This window comes from Pelodiscus sinensis, chromosome 5, assembly GCF_052426305.1.
Source record: "Pelodiscus sinensis isolate ZL-2025 chromosome 5, ASM5242630v1, whole genome shotgun sequence".
NCBI lineage: Eukaryota > Metazoa > Chordata > Testudines > Trionychidae > Pelodiscus > Pelodiscus sinensis.
Window position 1 is genome coordinate 112729950 of NC_143056.1, and position 20295 is coordinate 112750244.

Consider the following 20295-nt stretch of genomic DNA (forward strand, 5'->3'; position numbering starts at 1 on the left):
AGCAACACCTTACTAAGCTTATACACCCAGCAGGAGTATGTCTGGGTGGGAGCGTCTAATTGCATGATGGACACAGACACACGAGATTAAGGAGGGGAAAGAAGATTGAGGGGAAAGGGACAAGTGGGGAGAGATGACCAATGAAGGGACAGGGCATGGAAGCCATCTGGGCATGACGGGAGTGTATCTCTCACATTGCAAGGGTCAGTGTGCCTTATTTTGGGACTCTGTGTCCCACAGCAGTGCTCCAGGAGATTGAGAGGCACTATAAATCACTGTAACAGTACACATTTTTGAAGGCACTAGAGCAAAAGTGTAAAGAAACCAATATAAAGGGACCATTGTACATTATTTTGGAGGAGGAAAAATTTGATATAGGAAAAAAAATGGGAAATTGTTAATAAAAAATGCTTTTGTATCATCTCATCATTCTGTGGTTTCTATTACAAGGTGGCTGGTATGATTGGGAAAAGAATAATTTCAAAAATCATCTCTGCTTTTTTACCTTTTGCCCTGGATCGATGTGAGCACTGACATGCTTCAGGACTGGCTTTAGGTTGCTGTCATACCGGACACTCAGGTTCTGTATTTGGATCTCACCTCTGTCAGGCCAGTTCTGAGGAATCTGTGAAGGAGCTGTACCCAGAGAATAAAAACCTACTTGTGGTCAATTCACCGATTCATTAAATGCTTTAATAAGTTATTTATGAAAATTCACTGTCAATCATTAAATATTTAACAAGTTCTTTTCTCAAGTGATCCAATACCACACTCACAAAGGAGCCCTTCGTAGTTTTCAGCTTCCGTTTTTAGAAGGCCATTGATCCTTTTCACTGCTCCCAGCTGGATCTCCATATCAGCCAGGTTACGAACCATCCAGTTCAGGTAATTTGACACCTGTAATAATAAAAATAAATACATTTCACATGTTTCGCTAATATGAAGTACTGGGAAAGAAACACCATAACACCAACAGGTCACCAAGCACTTCAGTTCCTCCAGGACAGCTTTTAATGGTTTCTGTGAAGTTTTATTTAAGTACGTGGTCTTAATAAGCTGGATCACTGATAGAAACTTCTGGTGCACGTTAACAGGGTGGCAAGACTGGTTGGAAGTTAAATATCCTATTGTGCAACATGCCAATATATGAAAAAATAATAGCTAAAGAAAGAGAGACATAACTTTTCTTTTAAAAAAAGCTTCAACCTCTAGAATGAGATTGCAGCACAATGATGAGTAAATTAGTGATTTTTCAGTTAGAATAACATTTTTATATGTTTATTAATAACTGTAATATATACCACATACATGGGATTTAGTAACTCAGAAAAGAATATGCTTCACAAAAACATATCACTTATTATCTGATCTGAAGTTAAGGTATATTCCAGTGTTTTACAGCTTTCCAATATGGATGTGCATATAGCACCTTCTGTCCTTCCCATCTTCATGCCCTAGAGACAAGAAAATTATTGTGTGTAGGGGAAGACTCATGATTTAACTTACCATAAGAGCATAGGTTAGTCCTAAACCCACAAGTCCTGAAGAGAGGTGATTGTACAAGGAATTGGTAATAGAAGTCACAGCTGCTATGAGAACCACACATGCTCCAATGTACTCCTGCAGGAATTCGAATAAGATCCATCACTATAGAGACCATGCAAGTGGTTTTGATAAGTTCAGTTTGAAACAATAAACCCTTTCCATTGCTATGACTGAAATACAGACAGAATATTTCAATGAACCTGTGGACATAACTGACCTGTTCACTCCCATTTGTGTTGTCTCCCGCCCCGCCCACTTCTTGCTGTTGTTGGTTGCATCCACTGTTGTTTCCCCATCTAATCTTAAATTAGCTTGGATTACATGTAGTTTTTGTACCACTATAACTATTTCAGTTAGGTGTGTGATGTTTTACTGAAGTAGTTATACTGATATAAAGCCTCGTACAGATTCAGTTATAACCACAGTGCCATATATTAGAACAGCTTATTCACTAAAACATAGAATCATAGAATTGGAAGGGACCTTGAGAGGTCATCGAGTCCAGTCCCCCAACCCCCACAGCAGGACCAAGCAGAGAAACACACTAAGGTATGGAACCCGAGGAAGGATTTAGGCCCAAATCCTCACACACGCTACCAGTGCAGAAAGCACCTCACCCAGTGGAACCTCAGCAGGGGTAGCTGGACAGATGAAGCCAAGGTGCACTGAGCCACACAGGGGGATATGGATAGGCAGCACATACAGAGGATCTATTGATCTGATCATTCCTCCCCACACAAGGGAGCAAAAAAAGGGTCATGCATCCTATTCCAGCTCTGGAATAACAGCGGAAAGAATTCCTCCCCTTGTGCACCCCACTCGATTTTCATCAACTGGGTACCTTCAAACAGACATATACAAGGGAGAGGTATAAGGCTAGATAACTCTCATATGCATCAATGGAGTGCCAGGATCAGAGTGAAGCATGAACCCTATTCACACACAGAGTAATGTACTTGCCATGCGGACTTCCAGCCAGCGATTGGCAGCTGTAAGAAAAAGGGAAGCGATATTGTTGGAATCTGTATATTCAAGAAGCTTCTGTCGGAATCGGGCTTCATACCTTCAAAACAGAAATGGCACAGCAAGGAATCAGTGCGTGTCTTAGGAGAGTTAAAAAAAAATGGCATTTTATGGGCCTATTAATTTGGATACCAGATATTGGTATGCACATACTAGACACACTTTAACAGCGTTTGCTTGCCCAAATTGTGGAGCTGTAAAAGTTGCAGCACACTGCCACAGTTTCTAGGTTTAGATAAAACTTTACTGTTAAAGGTCTGCATCACTCAACAGTTCAATAACTGGAACCTCCCAAGTTCCTACAACATGGCCATATGCAATCATCCCTCAGCACAACATTCTTTCTTTAGGAACAAATAAGATTTTGCGGCCTGCTTAAACTTGAGCTGACATTTTGTATGTGAACCCGGGACTAACACTGGCTGGCTGGGCAGTTCATATTAAAACTATAATTTATAAATGACAACAAATTCTGGCTAGTCATTTCATGGCAGCAGTGAGGAAGGTGGAATGAAATATAGAATAAAGGTCAGAGTCAGAGAAAACATGCATGCATGTGCACAAGAGAGAGTGAGCAAGTGAAAGAAGGATTAGCTCTATAGAAAAACAAAACTCCTCTTTTCACCTGCCCATATAAAAACTGAGCAGTCATTTGCTATTTATATAGCAGTAGTGCGTAGGAGCCTCTGCCACGGATCAACACTCCACAGGGTCAAGTGCGTTAGGGATTGTGTCTTAATGTGTGCATGGACAATGCCTAGTACATTGTGCAAGCTATTGAACTACTACAATCACTAAAATACTACAATCATAAACCAATTTTTCTTGCTTCTGAATAAGCCAGCCAAAGAACACAAAGGCCGTTAAATACAGAAGGTTTATTTTAAATTTACTATTATACAACCACACTGACTTGCACGAACAACTAGAACATTTGTTAGTTAGTGAAACTTCTGCATTAGGCATTGATCCTGCAATAATGTCAATGGGGCGCCGTGTGGAAGCTTCTGCCCATTATTGTGCATGTAGGATCAGGGTCTTAATTAGTACTCAAATCAGCCAGGTAATATACCAAAACATGCACTTTGTACATTTATTTTGATAGCTTCAGGTGAGTATTTGTTACTAATACTAGTAAATGGAGTGTAAAATATTTTGGACAAGTAATGAAGCCTTGGTTATAAAATATAGTTCTGTTATCAAATCATTACACAGACCCGAAGAGAGAGGGAGAGCCAGTGTTTTGTACAAATTATAAAGTACAAGTATTACTGAAGTTCTATTATATGTCAATTACAGCTGCTCCCCGAGTTACGACCACCTCCATTTACAACCATCCGAACTTATGACCAAAGTGGTCGGAAATGCAGATCCGAGTTACAAACGGCGATCCGCGCTTACGAACAGCATGGTCGCCATGTAACTCTATGGGATCCGAGTTACGAACACTTCGAGTTACGGATCAAGTGTTGGTCCGTAACTTGTTCGTAACTTGGGCAGCAGCTGTACAAACATTCCCGGGTCCCCTGCGAGGTACAGGTTAAAAAGTAACTACATGTAAAAAAACTTCTTAAAAAAGTCACAGTCACTCTATTAAAATGTCCAGGCTATTCACAAATTATCCAGTGGTTATGACAATATAAAGCGCTAGGAATTCTGGGGCTGTGCAGCCAGCAGAGGAATACGTGGGGGACCAGCAGGAGGTAGAATTGCAGATGAGTACAATTTGTCATTAGAGTGCTACAATTTTCCTAGAATCTCATTACAGAAATTGTCCCTAAGATGAAACCCTTCCTTGGGGAAATCCTTGTTTACATTTTCTGTATTACTTAGGTCAGACCATGCACTCCTGTACTACCGTTTTATTTTTAGAAACGCAGAGGTTGGGTACTTTGCTCAAGCTTTGAAGCCTAAACTCCAAATGCCACTGCTCTATTCAGTATGTAGCTGAAAAGCAGTGTACTCCTAAAAATAGCCACGATTCAAGTTGACACAGAAGCTCAGCATGGAATACAAAACCTACTGAATGTCTCCCGCTGCTTGGGTCAAAGATCCATCAGTTAGCTTGGGATTTCAAGCTGATGAAACAGAAAACACGAGGCTCTCTAAATTAAGAGGATTTTCTGGAACAATTCATTTTATGGAGAGTGGGAGTGAATCCTAAGGGAGTGTTCTAAACAACTGAGAGTATCAGTGCGATATTATTAAGTGTGATTTATTGTAGCAAAATCGGAAGCAGTGCAGCACGAATGGTCACAAAATCTCTCTTGATCTCTGCCAGAGTAGAAGAGGATTGGGATAAGAGACAGAGAGAAAAGCGAGGATTAGAAACAGAGCACAGTAATACATTTCCCTAATGGTGCACACAGAGGAATACATACTAATAAACAAGAGAAGACTCTTGGCATTTAAACAGACAACAAGCATAAGCATAAATATTAATACTGAAAAATGCCATGCTGCTCTTCTGTTACTATGGTGCTTCCAGCCAAACAGCAGGAGAATGCCAGCCTATTGTACTGTCATTGAGCTATGAACTTCCGAGCCTGACTGGGACAATTTAAATACAAACATAATTAAATACAGGCAATATGTTTTTGATCTAATTTTTTTCTGTTCATAAAAAAGTAAAACCCAAAAGAATAGACATTAAATGCACAAGACCCTAAGGGCTCATAACTTTGTGCATGAAAAGTATTATACAATTATGCAAATGAAACGTTACATTGTACAGGAATGACCACAAAGAATTATAGAATTCCAAAAGCAAGTTGTCAGCAGCAATGTGAACCTGCAACATGTGTATGTATAGATGATACAGGGTCTTGGAAGAGGGTCAGCTGGCTTTGTAAATGTTTCTGTATTTACATCTGTAATACAGAAGGACAGCTCAGGTGTGTTATTAGATCTTCCTCAGCTGTTTCTGGAGGTCTTAGTAGATTTTATGAGCAAAGACTAGTCACCCAAGCAAGGACATGAAAGACTGCCGTGTTATTTAAATTCTTCAGAAATGGCCAGATTTGTAGCCATCAGCCTCCATTCTTGCAAGTGTGGATCAAATAATTGGGGTGCAATGTTGTCACCCTGAAATTATTGCCATCCACATTGTAGGTCACTTAAATGTCTAAGAAGTCCGTTTACTGATGCAGTCAGGTTACTTCTAAGTGACCCAGACCATAATGATCTGCACCTACAAAACCACAGGTGCAAAAATGGGTGCTCAGTTAAAGCCAGGCTGCACGTTTCGTTCATGATATATATCTTACAGTTCATGCATTTCCAAACAATTTTTCCCCCTCAAAAATATACCTGAAAGCTCGTATAGTGGTTAAACCTTCCACCGTCTCTGAAAAATGGCAAAGTAATGGTAACTGAGTGCTGTCATCTAACTGTTGCAGGTCCCTGGAAATGATTTTAAAAAGAAATTTAGTTTTAACAGTATAATGATCCCTTTGAAATACAGGGAGCGTGTGGGGGAGTAAAATGGAACATTTGCAGAGCAGAGTCTCATGCCAGTGAGCCTAAAATGGCAGAATTTCACATGCAAACACTCTGGGATATTGCAAGTGGGACTCTTGCAATAAAACAGATGTGCCTAGAGAAGCAGGAGGATTGTTCTTACTAAACTCAAACACACAGTGCTGGCACCCTGGGATGTCTGACTGCACTACAGTTCCACACGCACCTTCCAATTTCTCAAGTGGAATGATTTGTTTCTGACATGCCCTTTCGGCTTCAACAATCTCAAATGAATATCAGCAAATGAATTTCTGCTACATTATTTAGCAACCACCAAATAGATGTGGGCATTAATGATCTATGAAGAGCTGTTTAGTCCTGCAGGAGATGGGAGAGGACGCAAGTACCCCCTTCTCAGTGTGTGCACATATGCAGGGTCCAGGCAGAACACTCACTAGCACCCTGAACACTCTGCGGAGGGTGGCTGTACACGGCTTGAAAGGGACAAAGCCAGAGACTTGGATATTGTTGAGATCTCCCAACCCTTTATGGGCCTGTTGGCATCTAGTAGCAACTGAGAGTAGGAGGGCATGCTGCATCTTTTGGAGGCAACAGTGGTACTGATGCGGAGCAAGCTCCATCCCTCAGTTTACCTCACTGATCCCTCAACTTTTCATTTCCATCTGCCCTGGCCAGCCTAAATACCTTTGTCCATTTCTGCTTTTGCTGCTATATCTTCATGCTTCTCCCAATGCTTAGTCCCAGTCCATTAGAGAAGCTAGAATTTGGCCCTTGTTCTGTGGAATGTGAATTCTGGCCAGGTCATTGATTTAATGATGCAAACAAACTTTTTTGCCCCTCAGAAATTCTAATTTAATAGTTATTAATAATGCATCTGTAAAATGATACATTTTCCTGTGAGAGACCTGACTCTGCTTTCATGAAGGGATACAGCTTTGGCAGAGCCCAGTTTTAAACTCTCTGTTCCCAGGTACCATGACATGAATTTCAGAGTATGTTTCCAATACCAGAATGAGGCCAGTCAATGATCTTACCGTGATGCCACTCGAAAATATTTCTGGATGAAGTAACATATGATAGCAAGAGGAAGCAGGGCAATGAGAAACATTGGCGTGACGTAGGAGATTACAGCAAGAGCGGATACACACAGCAATGTGGACCGGCTCAGGCATTCCAGAGTCGCAGGAATGTGCTAGATGAATAAAGTGCATTAAAAATCAAAGAAAATGCAAACAAATGAGTAATATACAAGTCAACATCTTATCTTCCTCCTCCTCCCATTCACAAACAAAAGATTACCATAACTTTGAAAGTTAGTATTTCTGAACTGACTGGGGGATTCTGGGGAAACCTGGCGGTATTTCCATGGGGCTTCTCTACAGGCATTCACTGATTGCACAGCAATAGAGTTGAGGTTAATAACCAGTGAGCTCCAAGGTCTCTGGCTCTCATATGTACCCTCTTTTGTGGAAGGTGTTTTAAGCATCTTTTAGTTAATTCTGGTGCAAGTGCTCCAACCATAGGACAATATTGTATCCCTTTGCATTTCTTTATAGAATGAACAAACAAACAAACAAACAAATCTCCAAGGGTACGTCTACACTACAACGTTAATTCGAACTAACTTAGTTCGAATTACTTAATTCGAACTAAGCTAATTCGAACTAACGGATCCAGACTAAAAAACTAGTTCGAATTAGCGTTTTGCTAATTCGAACTAGCATGTCCACATTAAGTGGACCCTGAACAGAGGTTAAGGATGGCCGGAAGCAGTGCCGGCAGGGCATCAGAGGAGGACTTAGAGCGTGGAGTGCTGTCTCAGGCTAGCCGAGGGCTGTGCTTAAAGGGTCCCGATCCCCACCCCGGACAGACAGTTCTCAGGAGTGCCCCGCCTGCAAACCAGTCCTGGCTTGGAGTGCCCGGACTACCCACACTGGGCACATCACAGCACTCGGCCATCAGCCTGGCTGCACTTGCCGCAGGCTGCCATCTGGGGAGAGAGGGCAATTGGGGGGCTGCAGGAGAGCTTCCACCCCCAGAAGCCCGCAGAGCCAGCCCAGTCCTCCCCATCGGGGGCTCGTGCCCCATTCCTCCCTCACCTCCTTCCACTTACCCTTCCCTAGCCCCTCTTCTTGATGTACAAAATAAAGATAACATGTCTTCCAAAATGGAATCTGTCTTTATTGAACAAAACTGGGGGAGACTGGGAAAAGGAGGTGGAAGAGAGAGGCTGGGAGAGGGGAGGGCAACTAAAATGATCAGGGGTTGGGAACAGGTCCCATATGAAGAGAGGCTAAAGAGACTGGGACTTTTCAGCTTAGAAAAGAGGAGACGGAGGGGGACAGGATAGAGGTCTAAAAGCAGGAGTTGGGTGGAGACGGTGCATACAGAAAAGTTCTTCATTAGTTCCCATAAAGAAGGACTAGAGGACACCAAAGGAAAGGAATGGGTAGCAGGCTTCAAACTAGTAACAGAAAGTTCTTCTTCACAAAGCAAATAGTCAACCTGTGGAACTCCTTGCTGCAGGAGGCTTTGAAGGCTAGAACTGGAACAGAGTTTAAAGGGAAGTGAGATCAAGTCATGGAGGTTGGGTCCATGGAGTGGTATTAGCCAGGGGGTAGGAGTGGTGTCCCTGCCCAAAGTTTGTGGAAGGCTGGAGAGGGATGGCACGAGACAAATGGCTTGGTCACTGTCTTCGGTCCATCCCCTCCAGGGTTCCTAGGGTTGGCTGCTGTCGGCAGACAGGCTACTGGGCTAGATGGTTTTTGGTCTGACCCAGGACGGCCATTGTAAGCTCAGGGCTCAGGGTCGGGGGTCTCAGTGGACCCCCTTGATTCTCTTGCACACCTGCTCCTGGGTGGCCAGGCTGGCAGCTCTCCTGCCCTAGCCGGCCACTTTCCTGTGCCTAGTGCGGAGATCGTGGACGAGGTCCACGATGTCCGCACTAGCCCAGGTGGGTGCCCGCCTCTTGCGGTCCCGGGCAAGCTCCCGGGAGCCGCCAGCCTGGTCCCGGGAAGAGGGGGAGGGCTGGGGGGCATCGGGTGGGTGGCTCGATCCGTGCCAGGTGCAGGGTCTGCTGGCTGGGTGCTGGCAGGCTTACACCTGGCACGGGCACCGTAGCCAGCCCGTGCCCCTTTAAGGGGTCCAGGGCCGGGAGGGGGGCAGACGAGTTTCCCTGGTGTTGGCCAGAGTGGCCACCAGGGAAACCTGGGGAGGGCTAGCCTCCCACTAGTTCGAATTAAGGGGCTACACACCCCTTTATTCGAACTAGCTAGTTCGAACTAGGCTTAATCCTCGTGGAATGAGGATTACCTAGTTCGAACTAAGCGCTTCGTTAGTTCGAATTAAATTCGAACTAATGGAGTGCTAGTGTAGCGCCTATGAAAGTTAGTTTGAACTAACGTCCGTTAGTTCGAACTAACTTTGTAGTGTAGACATACCCCAAGACCCTTTAGCATCTGAAACGCCCAAATATTTCATAATGCATTTTAAGAACACGATTCCCCTTTTCTGAGGATGGCAAATAATACTGAAAACAAATATAAAAAGCATTCCAAATGCAACAAAATTCCCAGATCAGTTATAGCTAAATTAAGTTTAGTCCATCAACACGAGATTGATGCCTTCAGGCAGTGTATTTTTCTGAGCTGAAGATGATGGGAAAAACTGGCATGAATTTTTGGAGAATGGATTGATTTAGTCTCTGTACCTGGTCAATGGTGTTGCAATCAGCTGAAAATCTGTTCAAGATGCTTCCCAGTGGTGTTGTTTCAAAAAATCTAAAATGAACAGTAAATAGGAAAGGTCATAAAGTTAACACATGAGAAGCCTTTAAAATACTTTCATGCTTCCCTCCATTTCTCTTGAGCTCTGTACTGAGCTGAAACAAATAGAAATCTACTGATAATAGTGGGAAATGAGTAATAGGCCTATAGTCCCTGTTGTGCTGAAGTCAGCCCAAACATACTACATTCAAAAACAGGCATAATGAAGGAATAATTGTGTCTTAGCACTATATATCATCCCTCCAGACTTCACAGGACTTCCCCATGCATGTGCATGCATACACACACACGCATTTTATAAGGTCATATTAATGTTTCTTGGAAAAGCAGCATAAAGTAGTGAAAAAATGTCAGTGTAGAAGGACAAATGACATTTTAATTGACCTGAAACTATTGTGGGTACATGACAGCAAGATTACTCTAGGGCCGTGGTCACCGACCCGTCAATTGTGATCGACTGACGATCGACCATTCGATTGTGTGGCATTCCGGGCCCTCCATTTCTGCCCACCCCCAAGAAGCCCCACTACCTACCTCCAGCAACAATGGAGGTAGTGGCAGCTTCCTGGGGGTGGATGGAAGTCCTGCAGCTGCGCGTCACTTCCAGGGGTTCCGGAAATGCACTGGCTGCTTCCTTGCCCCAGGTCTGTGGCATGCTGGGAACTTACCGGGGGAGTCCCCAGAGGCGTGCGCTGGGACTTCCCTTCTCTGTGGGAGGGGGGAGTTGGGCTCCGAGGGGGCACGCGACGGGGGCTTCCCTGCTCTGCGGGAAGCTCACGCCGGCCCCGGAGTAGGTGTTCGACGGGACTTCTTCCTCCACGGGTGTGTGTGTGTGTGTGTGTGGGGGGGTGTCAGCCCTGGAGGGGGTGCATGCGCGGGCTTCTCTGCTCTGCGGGAGGGGGGAGTTAGGCCTGGAGGGGTCACGCAACAGGGGCTTCCCTGCTCTGTGGGAGGCGCGCACCGGCCTCGGAGGAGGCGTGTGACAGGGCTTCCTTCCTCTGCGGGGAGGGAGGGGGAGCTCTGGGAGGAGGTGGGTGCAGGGGACTCTCTGCCCCCACTGGTATCCTGTCCCCTGCCACAGAATTCTGTCCCCACTGGCACCCTGTTCCCTCTCCCCTGACCCCAGCCACAGAACTCTGTCCCCACTGGCACCTTGTCCCCTGCCTCAGCACCCTATGCCCTGCCCTCCCAGCACCCTGTTCCCCCTCCCCAGCTGCAGAACTTTGTCCCCACTGGCACGCTGTCCCCTGCCCCAGCACCCACTAGCACCCTTTCCCAGTATCATGACCCCTGCTCCCACCAGCACTGTTGGGGCCACATTAGTGAGGCTTTTGGGGGGAGGGGTTTGGAGGCAGTATTTTTTTTGAATCTCACTTGTGTGGCCCCAACTGACTTTTCTGTGGGTCAGTGGCCCCTGACTCAAAACAGGCTCCCTGCCCTTCTCATAAATAAAGTCAATGCAGAAACTTTTTGTGTTTGATATAGTATTTTATTTGAAAATGAAGCCTGGCCAACAAACCCCCAATTGGGGCCAAGCCCCCATCTGGCCACAGCATCATAACACTCCTGCATGCCCCCCCAGACCTTAGATCTGGAACCCCCTGCCCTGAGCCCCTCACATACCCCAACCCAAATTTCTGCACCCTCACATCCACAAGCCTGTGACTTAGTACCCCAACACTCCATCTGACCCCAACACTTCCTGGCCTGGAGCCCCCTCCCGGAGCCAGCATGCCCTTCTCCACCTCCTCCTGCTTCCAGATTTCATCCCAGAGCTTGCGCCTCTCACCCCTTCCCACACCCAAATCCCTCATTTCCACCCCAGAGCCTACACATCCTGTCTCAACCCAGTGAGGGTACGGCTAGACTGCAGGAGTTTTTCAGGATTCCAGAGATATCCCAGAAAAGCTCTTCTGCATCCAGGGATGCATTTGTTCTTCCACTTTTTTTAGTGGAAGAGGAAACATGCTCGTTCGATAACCCCTGTATTCCTCTTTCCACTAGGAATAAGGAGGCTTCCAAAAGAAGGGGTTTTTTGACATTTGGTCCAGTCTAGACAGGCCAAATGTTGGAAAAACCTCTACCTACAGAAGAATTGAAAAAAAAAAGAAGCAGTATAAGGGTTGGGGATAGCAAGTAATGGAGAGGAGGAGAATAGAGAGGGTGGGGGGGGGCTTCAAGGAAGGGGTGGGGCCTTGTGGGAAGGATGGGGTGGTAGATCTTGGCTTGTTCTGTCATTAAAAAAGTGATCTTGGGTGTAAGGTTGGAGACCACTGCCCTAGAGAGATGTATATTTTAGGTTACAATCCACCAAAGACATTGAGACCTTTCTTTAAGTACAGAAAGAAAAGAAATATAAAGTAATTTTGAATGTTTTTTAAAAGATGAAGAGAAAGATTAACTCTATTAGAGCTTATTTCTCTTCAGTGTTAATTTTATGTTATATCCATTGAGCATGCATATGTAAAGATTAAATGAAGATTCTATCATTAGAGTTCATTTTAAAGTGAGGATCTATTCTGAAAAGTTTGCAAAAATAGTAACACAGAGTTCCATGCTTATTGTCCCTCAATAAACTTCCTTATCAAACGTATTCAGCTTGCAAATAAAACAATATTTTTCTGACTGCCAGGCCCATCCTGAGTTCTGACAGTCAAACTGGGTTCTTTCCTTCTTGTATGTCATCATCAGAAAAAAAAAAAAGATATAAAAGCCAAATTAGGACCCCAGCAACACCTGTGCAATCCCACTATCTTTAATAACACTGTTGGTGATACTTCTTCCATTCTGTTATCTCCAACAGAATTGCTTTGGTGTAAAAACTTACACCACAGCACATTTTTCCACTGATGATAAATATCATGGAATAGAATCTGCAGCTCACTGACAGCAAAAAAGAGTAAAAAGAAATAAAAACTTAATTGGAGCAGATACGGGCAGGACTGGCTCGAGCCATTCCTGTGCCCCGGGCAGCGGGCGTGCGACGCATGCGCGGCTCCACCCCTGAGTGCAGGGCGCATGCGCAGCCCTGCCTTCCCATTGCGTTGCACCCCTTAGAGCTGCCATCAGGTGCTATGCGCCCGGCTCCGGAGGCCGCATGGTGCCCCTTACAGCTGCCATCAGGCACTGCGCGGACCCTGGCCCCAGGCGCATAGCGCCTGATGGCAGCTCTAAGGGGCACCGCGTCTTACAGGTGCCATCAGGTGCCCCCCATAGTTTGGCGCCCCGGGCAGCTGCCTGGCTAGTCCCCCCTTTAATCTGGCCCTGGGTGCTGCGAAATCAATCTGTTGACTCAGAAGGTAGCATTTTGATAGCATAAAATGTGTAGTGTCTCTTGCTTTCCCAAGCACCACTTCAAAACATTTTTATTCATAGTAACTTCTGAATGGCACTTCACAGGAAAGGCTGCCTTGAAATAAAGAATATCAAGTCCCTGCACTGCACTACTGCTTGCATTAGAATTGAAGTAGTACCTCATTGGTGCCAAAATAATTTTATTCAGCAGACAATAATGTAGTTTTTTGGCAACTTTTAGGCCAGTCCACTCCACTGCTATTGATGTGACAAGGCACAGTATAATCCCAAGGCAGCAGAGGATGCTGAACACCTTTGAATAGTGAGAATGATTAAATTCCTAAGAAGAAACAGAAGCAAAATGTTATTTTTAATATTTTAATCATTTAAAACTACAGTTTGTGTTGTACATTTTAGTAGGAATATACCACATTGCATGCCACTGATCAAGCACAAGTTAGTACTGGGAGATATTTGTCAAATAAAAGAACTGACTTAAAAATACGGTACCTGGCACACAGAACAATTCTTTTGTTCTAGCTCAATCTTTGCAGAAATGACATTGGAGGTCCATATTGCAAGCCAATAGTCAATAGCCACCATAACAGTGTGTTTCAACAACTGTGAAAGGACCAGTAGTGGCAAGAGCAGAATCCCTGCTGAGCTGAGGTACTTCCCGCAGGCTCTCCAAGGCATCTTTGCTCTCTGATGCAGCACAGAAGATAGGTTGTCATCATCATCACTTTCTGTTATTTCTTCTGTAATCAGTGAAAAAATAACTTTTGGATAGTAACATTGTACTGAAAATCTTTAAGATTAATTTCTTCAATATCAAATGGCTGGTGCCAAATTGCAAAATAAAAAGACAATTCAAGACTGTTGTACATGCCATGACTTTTTCGTAAATGTGACTGTTGTCACTTTTTCTGATGCATTATTTATGTAAGCTACAATTCAGCAAAATCCCTATGTTGGTGCTTAGGAGCTTTTCTGAATTTCAAGCACAATGCTGTAAATATCTGTCTCATGGGCTAAATAGGGCAAGCAAATACATCAACAAATTGTATTCTAAAGGAACAAGTAAAATGCAGTGCAGAACTCTCACAATTGCAGGGTGATTATTATTGCAAATATTCCTCACAGAACCAGCAGGAAATCAGAGTTGTTTCTGAAGGAGCAGAGTGGGCACTTAGGAAATATTCCAAACCTAAGAGACTTCATGAGATGGAGTGAAGTGTAAGATAGGAGTAGTAGCATAAGAGTGCAGTCAAGATTGAAAAAGAGGTGGACCATAAGAAAAGGGAATTTGTGTACAGACAATAAAGGCAGAGATGAAGGGTGGGGTGGGCGTCACACAGTCTGAAACTGAAGAGAGGTGCTTTAACTTAATATAAGAGGGAAGAGAAAGTGAGTAAAAGAGCACTTACATCTTTATACATGGGCATCATGCTTAGCTTACTGAACAGAGTACAGTTTTAGTGTGAAATTATCTCCTCCTCCTTACCAGCACTACTCCTTTGGGGTCAGTATAATTGCATGGATATAAGTGAAGGAAAAATTAGCCCTCAGTAACCAGTCTCTGTACACCAGCATATCCGTGTCATTTATAGTTTATTGGTTCAAGATTTTCTTGATAATAATGAATTACAACAGTGATTTTCTTTTCTAGTAAAACCCACAAAGTGGTATTCCCAGGCTGTGTACAGGTCTGTAGATTCAGCTCGCACTAGCTATTCATCTTTAATTCATCCATTCCCTAACATTCAGATGTTGTTCAAATTATTAAAAAAGGTACTAAAAATTTGTTTCAAGATGCCATGAGTTATACATGCTTGGAATAATTTAATCTTTGTAACCCAGAAGAAAATATAACCTTTGCATGACTCTTCAGCAGTCTATCACCATAAAAGATATAGCAGGGGTACATGCATGTTACATTATTATGGCTTTTTAGGCTCACCTAAAATTAGATTGATGAAACATAAGTTTCCTAAATAACGGCTAATAAATTAAAATGTGGACAGTAAGATTTGTGGGCATTGTAGAAAATTTCCCCCTAACCAATCAGGTAGGTATGTCAACTAAACATTCAAATACTTTAATATACACGGATTGCAGTGGATGAGAAGCTGGATATGAGTGACCAGTGCATCCTTGTAGTTAAGAAGACTAATGGCATATTGGGGTGCAGTAGAAGAAGCATTGCTAGCAGATCTAGAGAAATGATTATTCCCTTTATTCTGCACTGGTGAGCCACATCTGGAGTATTGTGGAATGATTCTATTGAAAAGAATTTGAACTGTAAAATAACAATGCAGACAGCACTGAGTCTCAGGGTCTCTCAGAAATATTACTTTACCTTCATCCTCTTCATCATCTTTTAGCAAAGTTTCTCGGGAGTACCTGGTCCTCCGATGATTCTTCCTCTCCAAACCAGTTTTTCTTTCAATTATAGTCTCCTAGAAGCAGGAAAAGTTACATGGCTTTGCTCGATAATGTTTTTTAAAACTTACAGATGTCACAAAATATATTTTCAAATCACTGGGTCAGTAAAAAGGAAGGGAGAGGATTACAACGGGCTATTATGAACATTTTATGTGCCATCTATTTTTAAATCCAAAAGGCCAAATCATGCAAATGACATTAGTGTCAGTATGACAGCCAGTGAAACCACACGCAGTACTTTGGAGGACCATTGTATTTAGGGTTACCAAGTTTCCATGATTGTCTTGGACTCTCTAGGAATTAAGGATTAATTTTTTAATTAAAGATTATGTCATGCAATGAAATTTACCAAAGCTGGCAACCCTAACTGTATTAAATCTATGAATGTTTTAGTTGTGATTAAGTTCTATTACATGGGAGAGGGGTACTACAGTTCCTCTTGGAACTGAAGAAAAAAAAGTGAGAGTGGTGATTAAAGTTAGTCTCTGAAACTATAAACAACTCCTGAATTGTACCACTTCCTGGTGTGTCTTTCTTATACTGGTTCAAATTGAGCAGAAACTGAGACTTTTGGTAGAAAAAGCTGAGCCTGCACTGCATAAGACCTTTCTGTGCCAGCAAATGGATATAATCTTTTCTCTGTGGGGCCTTGATTGGCTTGGAAGGCCTTTGGATTAGTAGGATCTCATAGGCCTGATGGATGTTCCCTGTTGTGTTTAGTGGGTGTTTAAACCTGTGTATTTATTATGTTCTCTTTGCAATTCTTTTAAGATATAAGGTATTGCTGAAAAAGCTATGGGGTAACTTACAACTGTTGACAATGCACAGTTCACAGCATTTGTAAAGGTCCTTGTCATTAGGCAGACTAGCTTGCCAGGGATTTGCAGTGTAAAGCAAGGGGCTATGCAGCATTAAAACCCCCACCTCCCCGCCAGGTCAGAAGAGAGTGGGACATGGGCCCAGGTCCTCCCAGATTCAATTCATGGCTAGAGTCCTGAAAACCTGACTGGGTACTCATGGAGTAGACCACAGAGAGGGAATACAAATGACACTCCCCGGAAACAGTGAAAGTCAGGGCATGAATTCCATACATCTATGAGGGCTGATTCTGTAGTTCTCACACAGGCAAATCTCCCACTGAAGAAAGCACTTGCCTGAGTAAGAACTATAGTTTCAAAGATGCTAGATCTTCCTACCTCATAATATTATAATTAACAAGGTCTAGGTTACTCTTCATTCGTAGCTGTTAAGTAAGATTTTTTTTAATTAAAATCAGTGCAATGGGTAAATTTAGCAACATTTACATTTGCAGGATAACGATTCCTATACATGTTATTAACTCTATTTACCTCTATACTTAATAGTCCAATTCTATACTCCTCATGCATGAAAATTCCCTATGGGGTTTCCCTGAAAAGGGTGGATGAAGGTAATACATAGTATAGAGAAAATGTGATAATCCAGCTGTAAGGTTTTTGTCTTAATAAATGGAAGAAAGTTCATTTGAGTTAAATTCAAACACACACTTTATGTGGTACTAAAATTGTCAATTTAAAATGATTCACCATATAGGAATAAATTTGTAAGATGCTGAGAAAAAACACATAATCAACCTTCTCCAATTCTTGGTCCTGTCTATTCATCAGTGTTTTCCAGTGTTCAAATAGCTCAGACTCAGATTTCTGAATGTCCTTGAGTGTCCCTTCTCTTTGTATGGTACCATCCTTCATTGCAATAATCTAAGGAGTTAAGAATACAAAGAAAATAGTTGGCTATATTTATGGAGCTCCCATCCAGTGAACTGGGCACTGTACAATTTTTTTTAAAAAAACCCCATACTATTCCATAGATCAATACAGACAACATGAGTACATAAAGGAAGGCTTTCCCCCGTTTTAGCAAATCCTAGACTCTGTCATTGCCACATCAGAGTGGGCTATGAAATGCTATCCCTTCCTCAGCTGCTCCTCTTTCCCTTCTTTCAGAGAAGCACGCACCTTGCCCTTCCTCAGGGAGGCAGTCACTTTTTACTCTAGCTATGGCCCCAAATACTTCACAACAGCTATCATCGGCAGAAGGTATGGGGATCTTATTCACAGCTGCAATCCCCAGAATCTTCAGCTGAAATTCCAATAGGGATAACACTGGTTCAATCCTCTGATGTGCATGCCTGAACTTAGCATGGCGAACCATTAGGGGGCTTATGCCAGTGCTTTGTTCCTTCCAATCCTGGGACTGGCTAGGGTTTCTTTCAGTTACCAGAATAAATCAGATCAGCCTCATCTGTTTTAAATTGGACTGCTCAGGAATGGTTCTTCATACATGGCTCTACTGATCCATGATCAACAAAGCACATTATGCTCAGGCCCTAACTTCTGCATTTCTCTCCCATTCCTTGGCTGCAAATGGTGAAATGGAGTCAATAGAAGCTATGAGGCTACATGGCCACGGTGCCGGTAAGTAAACAAACCAGGGCAGCCAGTTAGCAGCATTCTCAAAGTGGTTTTACGGACCGCTTTGAGTAACACTGCTTTATAGTAGAGTGACACAAAGGGATTTATTGAGGGGCAGGATGGAACCACTTATGTTCATCCCTCCAAACATGAATTCCACTTGAACGGAGTAAGCAAATTTAGGGTATAAACTCACACAAAGTTTGCTGGGAGTCTGGGCTCCTCATCCACAGGTAGCATTTGTTATTTCCAAATAAAACAGAACATTCCCCCTTCTCTCTAGCAGCCTTTGAAAACCAGGATCTGCCCTTAGATCAGGGAGTCATTTGCTTTGAACATGTGCAGCATGTACACACCATAACTACATCTATTTCTTGCTCTATTTGTAGGATGGCAGGTATTATGTTTCAAGCACCATCAGCTCTAGCTAGCATGAGATACTGCTAGGTGTGATGTGGCTCAATGATATGGCCTATTACCTGAAAATGATTCAGCTGCAGCACAATTCCCTAAAAGCTACATTTAGCTGATGTCATCTTATTGCATAAAATGATTTTTTTTCTAAAAAGACATCTTTTTAGTTCTCACAGACTGAAATATTAAAAAAAAGTGAAATGAGAATAGCCATTGAGGCTACTCAGCAGAAAAAAGCTCCCCACAGAGTTGAAAGGCAACAAATTCTCAGGATCTCTCTTGTTTTATTACAAATGCATATTTCCCTTAAAAAAATCCTATGCTTGGTTTACTAATTTTTATTATTAATTTAAAGAGGTGGCATGAGCTAATGAACTGAGAACAAGTTTGGGCACAGAAATTATGTAACATGACAGATGACTAACATTTGCATTACAAAAATGCCCACGTGCCCCTTTGAGAATTAGGATCTCACTGTACCGGGCGGAATGTGAGGACTGTGATAAGATGCAGAAGGGGTGCTGACGGTGTTATAGGGGCATGCATGCCTGTGTGTGTGTGAAGAGAGAGAAAGAGCGAGAACTCAGGCACTTTATTCCCCTGCTATTGTCTTGCTATATGACTTTGGCAAGACCATTAACCCCACTGTTGAAATGGAATCATCATCATCACCATCATCATCATCATAATTCTCTGCAGGCTGTCATGGGAACAGGGAATGAGTCAAGTTCTGCTCTTACTTATTCAGTGACTCTGTAGTAGCATAGAAAGAACAGAATTAGGCATGCATGGTCTTATTGACCAATGCCTTTTACCTGGGGCACTCATCACCCCTTGTGCAAAGGGGGTAGCAACACTATCATTCTGAATATTTTATACCCCTTTTGCACAGATGCCACTGACCACACAAAGTGCTGGGCACTGGATAATCAAGTTTATTCATTTGCATTTTATCATTGTTTATTTATATCGTCGAAGCTTGATGTACTGTGGGGCCTGAGCAAATGGTTGCCTCCACTTTGAAATAACCTATTCTAATAGGAATGTTAATGCTTAAATGGTTAACTAATAAGTCTCACTCTTAACAGGTGAGGTTTGCCTGTTACAGCTGACCACTGGGGGCTGCTCCAGCCCCACGGGGCCTGCTGTGGGTGGGTGGGGGGTGCTCCATCCTGGCTGGAGCAGACCTTGTCCATAGTAGGCCCGGCCCAGGTGTGCTGCAGGCGGGATGCTCTCACCTGCAGCACTCCCTTGTTAAATATAACATTTAACCGGTTAACTAATTAAATAGGATTTTACATCCCTATCCTCTAAGAATCAAGTCCCTTTAGGTGTTTTAAGTAGGGAATCCAAAAATTAAAAGGAACGCCAGACACTAGTTAACTCTGAAAATATTAATAAAGCACATTCCCTTTAAGCAGTCCTTTGCTGCATGAAGATTATTTTCAGTAATGTTTAGTTTGTAGCAGTAGATGTTTACAAGTCCCTGTTGATTTTCTCATTAAAAATGGTGGCAGCTTTCTTACCCAGTCAGCATGAGGCAGGTACTGTAGTTTGTGAGTCACCAGGATAATGGTTCTCTTGTCTTCTCTTAGCATTTTCAGGATCCCTTCCTGCATAAGATGGTCACTCAAGTGGATATCCAGTGCAGAAAATGGATCATCCTAGCCACAGGAAACGAGATTAAGTACATGCTGTATTGCTGCAGCCCAGCCTTTACAGATTTAATGGAAGTAATATATTTGAACAATAGGGCTGTCTTCAGTAAAATCAGTTAGTTCAAGACAGACAACATAAGGGAAGAGGAGATTAGCAGTAAATCAAAACATTGCAGTGTCAGGCAATTCTCACGTAGA

At 43.1% G+C, this 20295-nt stretch overlaps 1 protein-coding gene across 4 annotated transcripts in view; it reads right to left on the bottom strand.

Moving 5' to 3' along the window:
- ABCC8 (ATP binding cassette subfamily C member 8) overlaps positions 1-20295 on the bottom strand; it is a 135380-nt gene that overhangs the window by 11923 nt on the left and 103162 nt on the right. For all 4 annotated transcript variants that reach the window (XM_075928081.2, XM_075928079.2, XM_075928080.2 and 1 more), the window contains 12 exons: positions 19966-20103; positions 17186-17311; positions 15487-15586; positions 13638-13885; positions 13307-13467; positions 9758-9827; positions 7083-7240; positions 5878-5970; positions 2506-2608; positions 1507-1620; positions 777-897; positions 506-636 (listed from right to left, as the gene is read on the bottom strand). In XM_075928081.2, coding sequence (XP_075784196.2) covers positions 506-636; positions 777-897; positions 1507-1620; positions 2506-2608; positions 5878-5970; positions 7083-7240; positions 9758-9827; positions 13307-13467; positions 13638-13885; positions 15487-15586; positions 17186-17311; positions 19966-20103 — 1563 coding nt within the window. The remainder of the gene's footprint in view (positions 1-505; positions 637-776; positions 898-1506; positions 1621-2505; positions 2609-5877; positions 5971-7082; positions 7241-9757; positions 9828-13306; positions 13468-13637; positions 13886-15486; positions 15587-17185; positions 17312-19965; positions 20104-20295) is intronic.